Here is a 15,004-nt window from a genome sequence, read left to right on the forward strand (position 1 = left end):
CCTCGAACAGTAATCGCGTTCGGCGTGGCGTAGGGGGTAGAGCCGGGCCTGGGATTCAGGACGTCATGGGCTCTAATTTCCCCTCTGCCACTTGCTGTGTGATCTTGGGCAAGTCACTTCCTTCTCTGTGCCTCAGTTACCTCATCTGTAAAATGGCGATTGAGACTGAGGACTGTTCCCAACCTGATTTGCTTGTATCCACCCCAGTGCTTAGTACAGTGCCTGGCAGAGAGTAAGTGCTTAACAAGTACCATTATTATCATCATTATTATTAATTATAACCCTCACTGTACCTCGTTCTCGCCTGTCCCGCCATCGACCCCTGGGCCTGGAGTGCCCTCCCTCTGCCCATCCACCAAGCTACCTCTCTTCCTCCCTTCAAAGCCCTCCTGAGAGCTCACCTCCTCCAGGAGGCCTTCCCACACTGAGCCCCCTTTTTCCTCTCCTCCTCCCCATCCCCCCGCCCTACCTCCTTCCCCTCCCCACAGCACTTGTATATATAATTTGTACAGATTTATTACTGTATTCGTTTTATTTGTACATACTCACTATATTTATTTTATGAATGATGTGTGTACAGCTATAATTTTATTTATTCTGATGGTATTGACACCTGTCTACTTGTTTTGCTGTTTGTCTCCCCCTTCTCGACTGTGAGCCCACTGTTGGGTAGGGACCATCTCTAGATGTTGCCGACTTGTACTTCCCAAGCGCTTAGTACAGTGCTCTGCACACAGTAAGCGCTCAATAAATACAATTGAACGAATGAATGAATAATAACTGTGAACGGGCTCTCAGGGGAGGTTGGGGAACTCTGACAAGCGCGTAGTACAGTGCTGTGCACGCAGTAAGCACTCAATAAATACGATGGCTTGATTTCAGGAAAGAGAACCATTTTTCCTGGATCATTTTAAGGTTTAAATGTGTATGAATGTGGAACTGAAGTGATGTGGGTCAGATCCAGCGCTTAGAACAGTGCTTTGCACATAGTAAGTGCTTAATAAATGCCATTATTATTATTATTATTATCCGTAGTCAAACAAAATTCCTTATGTCGTCAGGAGCCATCAGCATCCACTTTAGTGAAAGTCCTTTATAATGCTTATCAATTGCCTCCTGAGCTTTCTCTTTCATTCATTCAGTTGTATTTATTGAGCACTTACTGTGTGAAGAGCACTGTACTAAGCGCTTAGGAAGTACAGGTTGGCCACATATATTTCTCTTCTCTAGGTGTAATATTCCCAATTCTCCCATTTTTCTGAATCCCTATTTTTCCTATCTTTATATTTTTGTTGCTTTTCTCTGGAGCCGTCTCTATATGTTGCCAACTTGTACTTCCCAAGCGCTTAGTACAGTGCCTTGCACACAGTAAGCGCTCAATAAATACGATTGAATGAGTGAATATCGTGCCTAGTGTCGTAAATACCATTGATTGACTGAGGGCCAAGGGCTAATGGCAGTGACTTGTGGAGCCCCTGTCCTGGCTGAGGATCACTGGATGAATCTCCGGTCCTGAAAGTCAGATGGACCTGTGTTCCAATCCTGCTCCGCCCCGGATTATTATTCTTATTATCACCGGCACTCCAACTGGAATAATAATAGTGATGATAATAGTATTTGTTAAGCACTTACTCTGTGCCAGGCACTGTACTAAGTGCTGGAGTGGATACAAGCAAATCGCGTTGGACAGAGTCCCTGTCCCAAGTGGGGCTCACAGTCTCAATCGCCAGTTTGCAGATTTATGTATTTATTCATTTTACTTGTACATATCTATTCTATTTATTTTATTTTGTTAATATGTTTGGTTTTGTTCTCTGTCTCCCCCTTCTAGACTGTGAGCCCACTGTGGGGTAGGGACTGTCCCTATATGTTGCCAACGTGTACTTTCCAAGTGCTTAGTACAGTGCTCTGCACACAGTAAGCGCTCAATAAATATGATTGATTGCTATGTTGCCAACTTGTACTTCCCAAGCGCTTAGTACAGTGCTCTGCACACAGTAAGCGCTCAATAAATACAATTGAATGAATGAATGAATGAATCCCCCATCTTACTTCCTTCTTCTCCCCACAGCACCTGTATATGTGTGTGTACATATTTATTACTCTATTTTACTTGTACATATTTATTCATTTTATTTTGTTAATATGTTCTGTCGTCTGTCTCCCCCTTCTAGACTGTTAGCCCGCTGTTGGGTAGGGACGGTCTCTAGATGTTGCTGACTTGTACTTCCCAAGTGCTTAGTACAGTGCTCTGCACACAGTAAGCGCTCAATAAATACGATTGAATGAATGAATGAGGTAACTGAGGCACAGAGGTTGTAAAATGACTTGCCCAAGGTCACACATCAGGCAAGTGGCGGCTCCGGGATTAGAACCCATGACCTTCTGACTCCCAGGGCCGGGCCGTAGCCACACTGTGCCTTGTTGAGCACTGGTGCCCAACTTGTCCCTGCTCATAAGCACCCGTGGGGTCTGTTATTTGATAATAATGTACTGGAAATCGGTCCTTGTCCTCCCTCCTGTTTCCACCCTGAACTCTTTTCGTCCCTCTAGACTGTAAGCTCGCTGTGGCAGGGAATGCATCTGTTACATTATGCTTTTCCAAGCGCTCAGCACACTATAAGCGTTCAATAAATACGATTGACTGACAGATTGTAAGAATCTTGAGAGTGGGGAACCCGTGCTTGCTTCTCTTCTACTCTTCCAAGTGCTCCCCACTCAAGCAGGTGCTCAGTAAATCCCACCGAACGATTTATTCACTGAGGTAGGCAAGAAGCAGGAGTAGCTTGCTTTGTACAGATTATGGAGTTCGTACAGTGCTCTGCCCATAGTAAGCACCGAATAAATGCCATTGATGATACAGATCCGGCCCCAGGAACGGAGATGAGGGACGTGTCGTGAGTTAGAGAGCATGTGACCTCGTGACATGAAGTGGTAGGACTGATTCCCCCTTGAAAACTTGATGTTTTCAATAATAATAATAATAGTACGCATTAAGCATTTACCATGTGCCCAGCACTGAACTAAATATTGGGGTAATGGTGAGAATTTGTGGCATCTGTTAAGCGCTCACTTTGTGCCAGGCACTGTTCTAAGCGCTGAGGTGGTTGTCAGCAGATGGAGTCGGACACAGTCCCTGCCCCACATGGGGCTCACAGTCTTCACCCCCAGGGTGCAGATGAGGGAACCGAGGCGCAGAGAAGTGAAGCGACTTGCCCAAGGTCGCACAACGGACAAGAGGCAGAGCCAGGGTTCGAATTGGGTCCTTGGGAGTCCCGGGCCCGTGTGCTATCCACTAGGCCACGGTGCAGAGATGATCGGGTTGGAGAGAGTTTCTGTCCACAAGGGAAGTCCCTTTTCGCAGATGGAGAAACTGAGACCCAGGGAGGTCACGCGACTTGCCCAAAGTCGTACAGCAGACAAATGGTGGAGCCGAGTCGCGCGTCCAACTCCTCCGACTTAACCCCGTCCACCTGGCCACCCCATTCTGGCGGGGCCCACGGATTTCCCCTGAGCCCACGGTTGTTTTGTGGGCACCTCAGTCATCCGGCCATGGGCAGGGAGGGTGGGCGGCTTCTGACGTGGCGGGGCTGGGCTGCTTGGAGCCAGAGCTAGAAGAATCACTTTCTGGCAGCGAAACCAACCAAAAATAGAAACAGAAAGCCCTATAGCCTGCCACTTCCCACGACTTCCAGTGATTTGTTTTTAAACGGGGTAATTGATTTTATTAAGTCTTGGAAATAGTGAGGTCATGGGCAGCCTGGTGCCTGCCCACACAGGATGGAGCACAAAGTGATCAGAAATCCATCCCTCGGGATCGCAGGGGAAAGCGAGCGCCCAACCGGGAAGGTTAAAATAGCAAAGCGGAGCCACTCGGCCCCGAAAAGAAGTTTTAGACTGAGCGTTATTAGTCAGGCATTTCCAGAGGGCTTAATGAGGTTTGTGTATGTTTCCTTTGGGTTCTGCTGCATTTTTCTCATGTTTCTGTAATGATTCCGTTTTTTCGGTCCTGATTCAGTCTTGGGCGTTTCAGATTCTCTCGGTAAGATTCACTGGGCACCCACCGTGCTCCGGGGCCCTGGCCGGAATAGCGGCTCCAGACTTAGGTCATCCCGACAGTCCCCCGATTTGGGCCTCCTCCTGTAGCCTGGAAGGTCGTTGTGGGCAGGGAATAAGTCTCCCCACTCTCCCAAGCGCTTAGTACAGTGCTCTGCACACAGTAAGTGCTCAGTGAATGCCATGGATTGATTGAGGGCCACGGAGTCCCAATCCTTCTGAAGATCATGGGATAAATGTGGAAGTCCTCACTGCCCTAGGGATCCATCGCCCGTATTTAGCATTTATTGAGTGCTACGTTCACCGACCACATGCAGCTAACACCCCTGTCTCTCCCCGGAGTGAGGCTTGACTGATGCCAGGGGCCAGATGAGGGTTAACACTCCTATTCTTGGGCTAGGCCAAGCCCGGGCTGGGCTCTCCCTTGAGTGTGTAATTTCCTTCTTCCAGAAGGAAATCTTCCAGAAACAGCTCAGGTCCCTGAGACGAGACTGGGTGCGCAGTCCCGTTGCCGACAGTTCCCTTCAGCAACCCTTCATTCATTCATTCATTCATTCAGTTGTATTTATTGAGCGCTTACTGTGTGCAGAGCACTGGACTAAGCGCTTGGGAAGTACAAATCGGCAACATATAGAGACGGTCCCTACCCAACAGTGGGTTCACAGTCTAGAAGGGGGAGACAGACAACAAAACAAAACATATTAACAAAATAAAATAAATGGAATAAACATGTACAAATAAAATAAGTAAATAAAGAGTAATATAAGATAAATAAATAAATAGAGTAATACACATGGTAAGAGCCCGCTGCGGGTCAAGGCCTGCGTCCAACCCGATCTCCATGGGACGGCTCCTTGAGATCTCTCCCGGGAAGGGGCCTCAGGAGGACAGGGAAGCCGGCTCGATTTGGCCTCCTGAATCTTCTGGCCACAAGCGTCAGCCTTCCTTAGGTGAACATAGTCCCTTGGGCTTTGTCCCTCCTGAATCCCTCCTGAATCAGTTCCCTTCGGCAAACCCTTCATCCGGACGGCTCCTTGAGATCTCTCCCGGGAAGGGGCCTCAGGAGGGCAAGGAAGCCGGCTCTATTTGGCCTCCTGAATCTTCTGGCCACAAGCGTCAGCCTTCCTTAGGTTGAACATAGTCCCTTGGGCTTTGTCCCTCCTGAATCCCTCCTGAATCAGTTCCCTTCGGCAAACCCTTCATCCGGACGGCTCCTTGAGATCTCTCCCGGGAAGGGGCCTCAGGAGGGCAGGGAAGCCGGCTCGATTTGGCCTCCTGAATCTTCTGGCCACAAGCATCAGCCTTCCTCAGGTGAATATAGCCCCTTGGGCTTTGTCACTGGCCTACACGGGGCCGCAAGAAAGAGGCCATCCGTGGAGTTACCTTTCGGTAGTCCGCAAAAACCGTCCTCCTGCCTCAGATCTGAATTATTCCATCCTCCTCGATCCATCGATCGATGGTATTTCGGGAGTGCTGAGCTGCGCACTTGGGAGAGTACAGTATAAAAGATTTAGCAGACATGTTCCCTGCCCATAACGAGCTTACAGTCTAGAGTCAGCCTCCTGGTTGAGGTAGGGTGGTGTGTTTGGTGGGGGCTGTGAGAATCTGTTCCTTTCCCCTTTTCCTCTCTTTTTTCGTTTATTTTTTTGAAATGGCATTTGTTAAGCACTTAGGATGTGTCAGGCACTGTTCCACGTACTGGGGTAGATACAAGCTAATTGGGTTGGACACAGTCCCCTTCCCACGTGCGCTCAGAGTCTTGATCCCCATTTTGCAGATGAGGGAGCTGAGGTGCAGAGAAGTTAAGTGACATATCCAAGGTCACACAGCAGACATGATGGAGCTGGGATTAGAACTCAGGTCCTCCCGGGCCCATTCTCTAGCCACTAGGCCATACTACTTCTTTCCTCGAGGGAATACATGGAAGGCCCTGTTGGGGTTTCAGTGTCTGGGTTGGAATTCCCAGAACTTGTTCTCTTTTGGGCCCATTGGCTGTAATAATTACAGGCTATATCCTTTTGAAGGGAATATTGCTTCCCAAATTCTCCTAATCCATTTCATAACATTTTTGAGAAGCAACGTGGCCTAGCAGAAACAATACAGGCCTGGGTATCAGAGGGCTCTTCTACTTGTCTGCTGCATGACTGTGGACAAGTCACTTCACTTCTCTGTGCCTCAGTTCCTTTTGAGGGGAATATTGCTCCCCAAATTCTCCTAATCCATTTCATAACATTTTTGAGAAGCAACGTGGCCTAGCAGAAAGAGTACAGGCCTGGGTATCAGAGGGCCCTTCTGCTTGTCTGCTGCATGACCTTGGACAAGTCACTTCACTTCCCTGTGCCTCGGTTCCCTCTTCTGTAAAATGGAGATTAAGACTGTGAGCCCCGTGCGGGACGGCGACTGTCCACCCCGATTAGCTTGGCGCTTAGTACAGTTCCTGGCTCGTAGTAAGTGCTTAACATATACCTTAAAAAAAAAAGTCCTCAAATCAGACTGATCAATAGTTTATCATTAGAAACATCCTTCAGCATTGCTGGGTAGAACCCCAGTAAGACATTTCCTTCGTTGAGGAACCAGGACTAGAACCCAGGACAGGCCGAAAAAATTGGTTAGGGAGGAGGAGGGATGTAGCGATGGAGACGGGGACGAAAGTATAAATGGCAAATCTTTTTCTGTCCCCGAGCTTCACCGCAAAACCTAAATGTGTCTGGGAATCCAAATGGAAAGATGGCCAGAGACGCTCAGCACCCTGCGGATGCGCGGGACTGAAATGTCCTGCTTCCCTCACGCCTGCCGCTTTTCCCCTTTTCAGATTTGACATCTACAGGAAGGTGCCGAAGGACCTCACCCAGCCAACATACACCGGGGCGATCAGTGAGTATCAAGCCATCGCTGTCTTTGCCCTCTTCTTCCTTCGGACTCCCGCCCGCTGCCCTAAAGTTACTGGGATTGAATGAAAAGTAAAATCCTCCGAGGTCGAGCTGGGCCGTCCTTTTGGAAGGTGGCCTTGTCGGGAGTTTTGGGGGTATCCTGCGGCCCCTTGCTGGCCTGTTCACCTGGAACCTACGGTTCGAATGACGGGCCCCTCCTCCCCGCCGCAGCTCTGGCGATGGCGGTTCGTTCAGTTTCTTACTTCACGGGCACCACCAAGAATAGCCCAGACCACCCAGATACCATTAGATAGCAGTACTAAAGTCTTTACTAGAGAACTAATGCACACACAGACTATTAGAGGCACAGAGAGCTATTATCCAGCCAGCAGAGTAGGGGCTGCCCTGAGGGGCCGGGTTGTGGCAGCTTGCCAGAGGCTCATTCATTCAGTCATTCAATTCATTCAACCGTATTTATTGAGCGCTTACTGTGTGCAGAGCACTGGACTAAGCGCTTGGGAAGTACAAGTCGGCAACATCTAGAGACCGGCAGCAGGCTCACAGTCTGGAAGGGGGAGACAGACAACAAAACATATTAACAAAATAAAGTAAATAGAATAAATATGTACAAGTAAAATAAATAAGTAGAGTAATAAATATGTACACACATATATACAGGTGCTGTGGGGAGGGGAAGGAAGTAAGACGGGGGATTCATTCATTCATTCAGTCGTATTTATTGAGTGCTTACTGTGTGCAGAGCACTGTACTAAGCGCTTGGGAATACAAGTTGGCAACATATCAATCAATCGTATTTATTGAGCACTTACTGTGTGCAGAGCACTGTACTAAGTGCTTGGGACGTACAAGTTGGCAACATATAGGGATGGTCCCTACCCAAAAGTGGGCTCACACTCAAGAATTGGGAGACAGAGAACAAAACAAATTAACAAAATAAAGTAAATAGAATAGATTAGCCACCTTCTGCGGTTCCGGGTCCGGGGAGAGGCCTCCCGGCCATAGGGGCTTGCCATTCCTTTATATCAATCAATCAATCAGACAGATTTATTTAGCACCAACTGTGGATGGAGGACTGTTCTAAGAAACCCTGTGGCCTAGTGGATAGAGCATGGGCCCGGGAATCAGAAGGACCTGGGTTCTAATCCTGGCTCTGGCACTTGTCTACTGGGTGTCCTTGGGCAAGTCACGTCTCTCCTCCTCAGTCCCCTCATCTGGAAAATGGGGATTAAGACTGTGAGACCTGTGTAGGACAGGGACTGTGACCAGTCCAATTGCCATATATCTACCCTAGCGCTTAGTACAGTTCTTGGCATATAGTAAGTGCTTAACACATACCGCAATTATTATTGTTACTAGTACGAATAAGCACTTGGGAAAGGACAGTACAGCAGTGTAGGTAGACACATTCCCTGCCCACAGCGAGCGTAGAGTCTACACTCGGAATATCATTTAAAGAGTTCGTGGAGCGTCCGGCCGGCCCTTCAGAGTGGACTAGATTTTCCAGCACCGTCAATGATTTACTTGCAGCACCCAGGATAGGGTGGGATGTTTGCTTACATTCCTCTGTGTTTCCAGTACTTCCCTTTCCCGGGAGAGATCCCAAGACTTGGGCCCTGCCTACGTGCTGAGGCTCGGGCCAAGTGTGGCCGCTCAGGAGACCTCCTTGGATTCAGTGGTCTTCCGGAGCGATCCTCATCACCTAGCTTGGCCATGCTCCGTGAGCTGGGTACTTCCAGCATGACCCAGTGGATAGAGCACGGGCCTGGGAATCGGAGGACCTGTTTTCTCATGTCGGCTCGGTAACCTCGGGCAAGTCATTTCACTTCTCTGGGCCTCAGTTCCCTCATCTGTAAAACGGGGATTAAGACTGTGAGCCCCCCATGGGGCAACCTGATCAACTTGCAACCTCCCCAGCGCTTAGAACAGTGCTTTGCACAGAGTAAGCACTTAATAAATCCCATTGTTATTATTATTTTGTTCCTCATCCTCCAGTCTAGGAAGCCTGATCCTTTTGGGGGTCTGAGGCAAGAGAGGGACTCCCAGCTTGTGGTGTTGGCAAGAATCTGACATCTGGCTGGGAACAATGGGAGGTGAACGACCCCTGAGATGGCAAATTGGGAACTCTGAGAACAGCAGAGCAGTGCTACCCCAGGACAGCTAGCAGCCCAGTGTAATCTGCAGGCATTAGGGTAGGACAGAAGGGACAAGAGGAGGGCCCATTGGCCCCAGGACCAGGGATTTAGTTCTAAGATGTGAGAATAGAAAGGAGGCCCGAAGAGTCACCTTATTTTTTCCATGACTTGCTATTGCCTCTCCTTCTGTCTAGCTCTGCCAGCCAGTCGCCCTTACCCTTTCTCCTCCTCCTTTCTAACATTCATTAAGCCTTTCCTCTGTGTGCTAAGTGCTAGGGAAATGACTCAAGAATCAATTAAGCCCCTGAGCCCGGTTCCCCTGGCGGCCCACAGTCTAAAGGAAGAGACTTCAAGACAGTAAGAACATAATCCAGGCGGCAATGAAAACAAATCAGAATTCAACGTTTCAAACACCAGACGGTCTCTCCCCGTCCCGAGGAGGAGCAGGGTTACCTCAGCTGCTCCAGGCTGACGGTTCTTGGGGAGAAACCACCCCAACTTTCCAACAGGGTGACGGGAACCGACTCCCGTAATCTGCTCCTGCGGTGGCCGGTGGGAGGCCGCCCAGAGCCCGCAGTGGCTCCTCCATCATCATCAATAGTATTTATTGAGCGCTTACTTTGTGCAGAGCACTGTACTAAGCGCTTAGGAAGTACAAGTTGGCAACATATAGAGACGGTCCCTACCCAATAGTGGGCTCACAGTCATTGGCTCTAGAGCCCCGGTAGCGTCTCTGGGCCGAGAGTTTGAGGGGAGGGAACGCTGGTCCTGTCTGTGAAGGTCTGGAAGAATTCACACAATCGGACCGATTGTTTGGAGCTTGTAATGAGTTGTCGAACGTGGCTCCTGGCTCTGATGGCCAGTGACTTCCTCTTGTAGCAGTGACCCATTCCTAGGCCTTGTGATTGAGTCCCAGTTCTGTTGGCATGACAGTGAGCGCCTGCTTCGTCCTCCAGTGTGTTATAATGGGCAGCGGCCAGAGCCTGACTCGTTGGGGGATGTATGCTGCAGGGTTTTAGGTGGTTAACCAAACATGGATCGAGAGTTTAAACTTTATCTTGGGAGTCGGGAATCAGTTAAGATAAAGATACTTTCGACCCCTGTCGAGATCACTGGATTAGCCCTGCTTTGTCCGTATCTTTCCTCCCAAGTCCTCTCCTCCACCCAGCTTTTCCATTACAGTTGACAACTCCAGCCGTCATTCTCCCCGTCTCTGAAGCCTGTCACCATGGCGTTATGCCTGGGTTCTTTCAAACCCTTATTCAGTCTGTTACCAAATCACGTCAGCTTTTTCTCCTAAACGACTTTGGGATCCGCCCCTTCCTCTCTATCGAAGCAGCTATCCTGCTTGTCCAGGTACTTGTCATATCTTGGTTTAGTATGATCACTAGTAATAATAATAATAATGGTATTTGTTCTAAGTGCTCCCTTCAAAGCCCTATTGGGAGCTCACCTCCTCCAGGAGGCCTTCCCAGACTGAGCCCCCTCCTTCCTCTCGCCCACACCTTACCTCCTACCCCTCCCCACAGCACCTGTATATATGTATATATGTTTGTACATATTTATTACTCTATTTTACTTGTGCATATTTATTCTATTTGTTTTATTTTGTTAATATGTTTTGTTTTGTTGTCTGTCTCTCCTTTCTAGACTGTGAGCCCGCTGTTGGGTAGGGACCATCTCTACATGTTGCCAACTTGTACTTCCCAAGCGCTTAGTACAGTGCTCTGCACACAGTAAGCGCTCAATAAATACGATTGAATAATAATAATAATAATAATGATGGCATTTGTTAAGCACGTACTATGTGCAAAGCATTGTTCTAAGCGATGGGGGGATACAAGGTGATCAGGTTGTCCCACGTGGGGCTCACAGTCTTAATCCTCCTTTTACAGATGAGGTAACTGAGGCTCGGAGAATCAATCAATCAATCAATCGTATTTATTGAGCGCTTACTGTGTGCAGAGCACTGTACTAAGCGCTTGGGAAGTACAAGTCGGCAACACATAAAGACAGTCCCCACCCAACAGCGGGCTCACAGTCTAGAAGAAGTTAGGTGACTTGCCCAAGGTCACACAGCAGACATGTGGCAGAGCCGGGATTCGAACCCATGACCTCCCACCCCAAAGCCCGGGCTCTTTCCACTGAGCCACGCTGTACGATTGAGTGACTGGATGAATGAGTGCTGTCGTAGGTACAAGGCAATCAGGTTGTCCCACTTGGGGCTCACCGTCTTGATCCCCGAACAGTGCTTGGCACATAACAGATACCATAATTATCATTATTAATCCCCATTTGACAGATGAGGTAACTGAGGCACGGAGGAGGTCACACAGCAGACAAGTGGCGGAGCCGGTAGTAGAACCCACATCCTCTGCCTCCCAAGCCATCCTCTTTCCACTAAGCCACGCGGCTTCTGCCTCAGCCTCCTCACTGCCCCCCGAATTCTCTCCCTTCTCCAGTCCGTACTTTCCTCTGCTGTCCAGGTGATTTTTCGGAAACGTCCCTCTGCACGCGTCCCCTCGAAACCCCCCAGTGTTTAACCGTCCTCTGCATCCAGCAGAAACTCCTGGCTTTAAGGAAGTGAGTCAGCTCTCCCTTCTATCTATCTGTCCACTCTCAATCAATCAATCGATCAATCGTATTTATTGAGCGCTTACTATGTGCAGAGCACTGTACTAAGCACTTGGGAAGTACAAATTGGCAACACATAGAGACAGTCCCTACCCAACAGTGGGCTCACAGTCTAAAAGGGGGAGACAGAGAACAGAACCAAACATACCAACAAAATAAAATAAATAGGGTAGAAATGTACAAGTAAAATAAATAGAGTAATAAATATGTACAACCATATATACATATATACAGGTGCTCTCCTCCCATTGCACCCCAGAGCGCACACTTTGTTCCCCTCAAACTATTCTAGTCACCGCTGACCTCTTGAACGCTCCTCTTCCCCCTACCCAGAAGCGCCTCCCACTTCAAATCCAAAAGACCACAGCTCTCCCCATCTTCAAAGCCCTTCTGAAATCACATCTCCAAGAAGCCTTCTCCTATTAATTGTTAATCTCCCCAGATTTATGTCCCCTCGATCAATCAATCAATCATTTATTGAGCGCTTACTGTGTGCACAGTACTACCTGGGCGAGAACAGTATAACAGAGTTGGTAAACACATTCCCCGTCCACGACGAGCTTACAGTCCAGAGTGGAGGGGACTGCTGAGCCCGTTGTTGTCACTCTTCATTGCTGTATTGTACTTTCCAAGCGCTTAGTACAGTGCTCTTCACACAGTAAGCGCTCAATAAATGCAATTGAATGAATTTCTTTGCCACCCAAGCCTTGGTTTACTCAGAACTGCCCAGATCACCATGCACATATTTTACATTCCGATATTACTTTGGCACGGACTCCTGTACAGATCCCCTTTTCGTTCATCCCGTTCCCTGGAAATTATTTTAGGGTCTCTCTCCCTTGCCAGATTGTAAAATTCTTCAGGGAAGGGATCACATCTATTTATTACACTTTCAAAGTGTTTAGGACAGTGCTTTGCATACAGTGGGTGCTCCAAAGATCTTATTGATTGAGTGATGAATTATCTGGGATTAAACAGAGTAGAGGTAATTCCCATGCAGAATTCCCAAACCCACTTTGGAAGGATTAATAATAATAATATAATGTAATAATTAAAAAGTCTCATTTGGGAGAAAGTGAAGAGAAGGTCTAGGGAAATGGGGTGGGGGGTGGGGTTCCGATGGTGAAAGAGAAAGTTAACTTCCAGCTTCCGGATGTTCTGGGGTTTACCATCATTCTCCTCCCTTTATTTTCCTATCGGAAACATTTGGGAGCTCCTGCTTTCTTCCCTGCTAGGGAATCCCTTTGAGGGTGGGCCCAGGCTTCCATGATGGAAGCACTTCTTTCAGCAGCAGACTCTGGGGTCTGGCAGAACCCAAGGACGCTGAAGCTGTAGACCAGCTTTGGGCCAGGGAGTTTGGGGTGATGTTCCCAATCAATCAGTCAATCAATTATATTTATTGAGCACTTACTGTGTTGCAGAGCACTGTACTAAATGGTTGGGAGTGTACATATAACAATTAGTAGACATATTGCCTGGTGATTGGAGTGGTCTGGAGTCACTCAGCGAATCAACCAAGTGATCAATCACATTTACTGAGTGCCCTTTACTGTGTGACCTTGGGCAAGTCACTTAACTTCTGTATGCCTCAGTTCCCTCATCTGTAAAATAGAGATTAAAGACTGTGATCCCCCCGAGGGACAACCTGATTACCTTTTATCTACCCCAGCACTTAGAACAGTGCTTTGGCACATAGTAAGTATTTAACAAATACTGTTATTATTATTACAGAGGATGGTACTGAGCACTGGGGAGTTGGTAGACGCGATCCCGGCCCACAGTGGGCTTACAGTCTAGAGGGGAGACTTCCTGGTTCATCCGTCGATAGGCGCAAAACCTTGTTCCCAAGCTGAGGATTTTGGAGCTGAACCAGACCTCCTTTGAAGCCCCCGTGAGAGAAACTTTTCCTGGCTCACTGTTTTAGCTTCCGGGCAAGATAGATTTGCCCCCTCACTTTGGAGTCTTCTTGTGTTTCATGGGAATCAAGTCAGTTAATCAATCAGTGGTATTTAATAATCATCATCATCATCCTAATAATGGTATTTGTAAAGCACTTCCTAAGTGCCAAGCTTTGTTCCAAGCACTGGGAAATACAAGGTAATCATCATCATCATCATCAATCGTATTTATTGAGCGCTTACTATGTGCAGAGCACTGTACTAAGCGCTTGGGAAGTACAAATTGGCAACATATAGAGACAGTCCCTACCTAACAGTGGGCTCACAGTCTAAAAGGGGGAGACAGAGAACAAAACCAAACATACTAACAAAATAAAATAAATAGAATAGATATGTACAAATAAAATAAATAAATAAATAGAGTAAAAAATCTGTACAAACATATATACATATATGCAGGTGCTGTGGGGAAGGGAAGGAGGTAAGATGGGGGGAATGGAGAGGGGGACGAGGGGGAGAGGAAGGAAGGGGCTCAGTCTGGGAAGGCCTCCTGGAGGAGGTGAGCTCTCAACAGGGCCGTGAACTTAATCAGGTTGTCCAGAGTGGGGCTCACAGTCTTAATCCCCATTTAACAGATGAGGTAACTGAGGCTTAGAGAATAATAATAATAATAATAATTTTGGTTTTTGTTGAGCACTTAACTATGTGCAAAGCACTGTTCTAAGCACTGGGGAGGGTACAGGTGATCAGGTTGTCCCATGTAGCGCTCACAATCTTAATCCCCATTTTACAGGTGAGGGAACCGAGGCCCAGAGAAGTGAAGTGACTTGCCCAAACTCACCTAGTTGACAAGTGGCGGAGCTGGAATTAGAGTCCACGTGCTCTGACTCCCAAGCCTGTGCTCTTTCAACTATGCCGCACTGTTTCTCCACTTACTGTCAGCTTCGAAACCCTCAATCCCCTTGACCCCTCCTTTCTCACCTCACTGCTCTCCTACTGCCACCCGGCCAGTACACTTGATTCCTCTGATGCCAGCCTTCTCACTGCACCTCGATCTCGTCACCGACCTTTCCTCACCCACATCTGGCCTCTGGCCTGGAATGCACTCCCTCTTCATATCTGACAGCCCAGCCCATTGTCGGGTAGGGATCTCGTCTCTATTTGTTGCCGTATCGTGCTTTCCAAGCGCTTAGTACAGTGCTGTGCACACAGTGAGCGCTCAGTAAGTACGACTGAATGATTGAACGAATGAGGACTTACTGTGTGCATTGTAGTATTATTATTATTATCATTTGGAGTCAGAGGTCATGGGTTCAAATCCTGGCTCCGCCAACTGTCAGCTGTGTGACTTTGGGCAAGTCACTTCACTTCTCTGTGCCTCAGTTACCTCATC

General features: G+C 48.1%; 1 protein-coding gene across 1 annotated transcript in view; it reads left to right on the forward strand.

The window, feature by feature from the left end:
* ERGIC1 (endoplasmic reticulum-golgi intermediate compartment 1) overlaps positions 1-15,004 on the forward strand; it is a 96,103-nt gene that overhangs the window by 40,083 nt on the left and 41,016 nt on the right. The window contains exon 2 of the mRNA XM_038773028.1: positions 6,869-6,930. Within this exon, the coding sequence (XP_038628956.1) occupies positions 6,869-6,930 (62 nt within the window). The remainder of the gene's footprint in view (positions 1-6,868; positions 6,931-15,004) is intronic.

Source organism: Tachyglossus aculeatus, chromosome X1 (genome assembly GCF_015852505.1).
Source record: "Tachyglossus aculeatus isolate mTacAcu1 chromosome X1, mTacAcu1.pri, whole genome shotgun sequence".
NCBI lineage: Eukaryota > Metazoa > Chordata > Mammalia > Monotremata > Tachyglossidae > Tachyglossus > Tachyglossus aculeatus.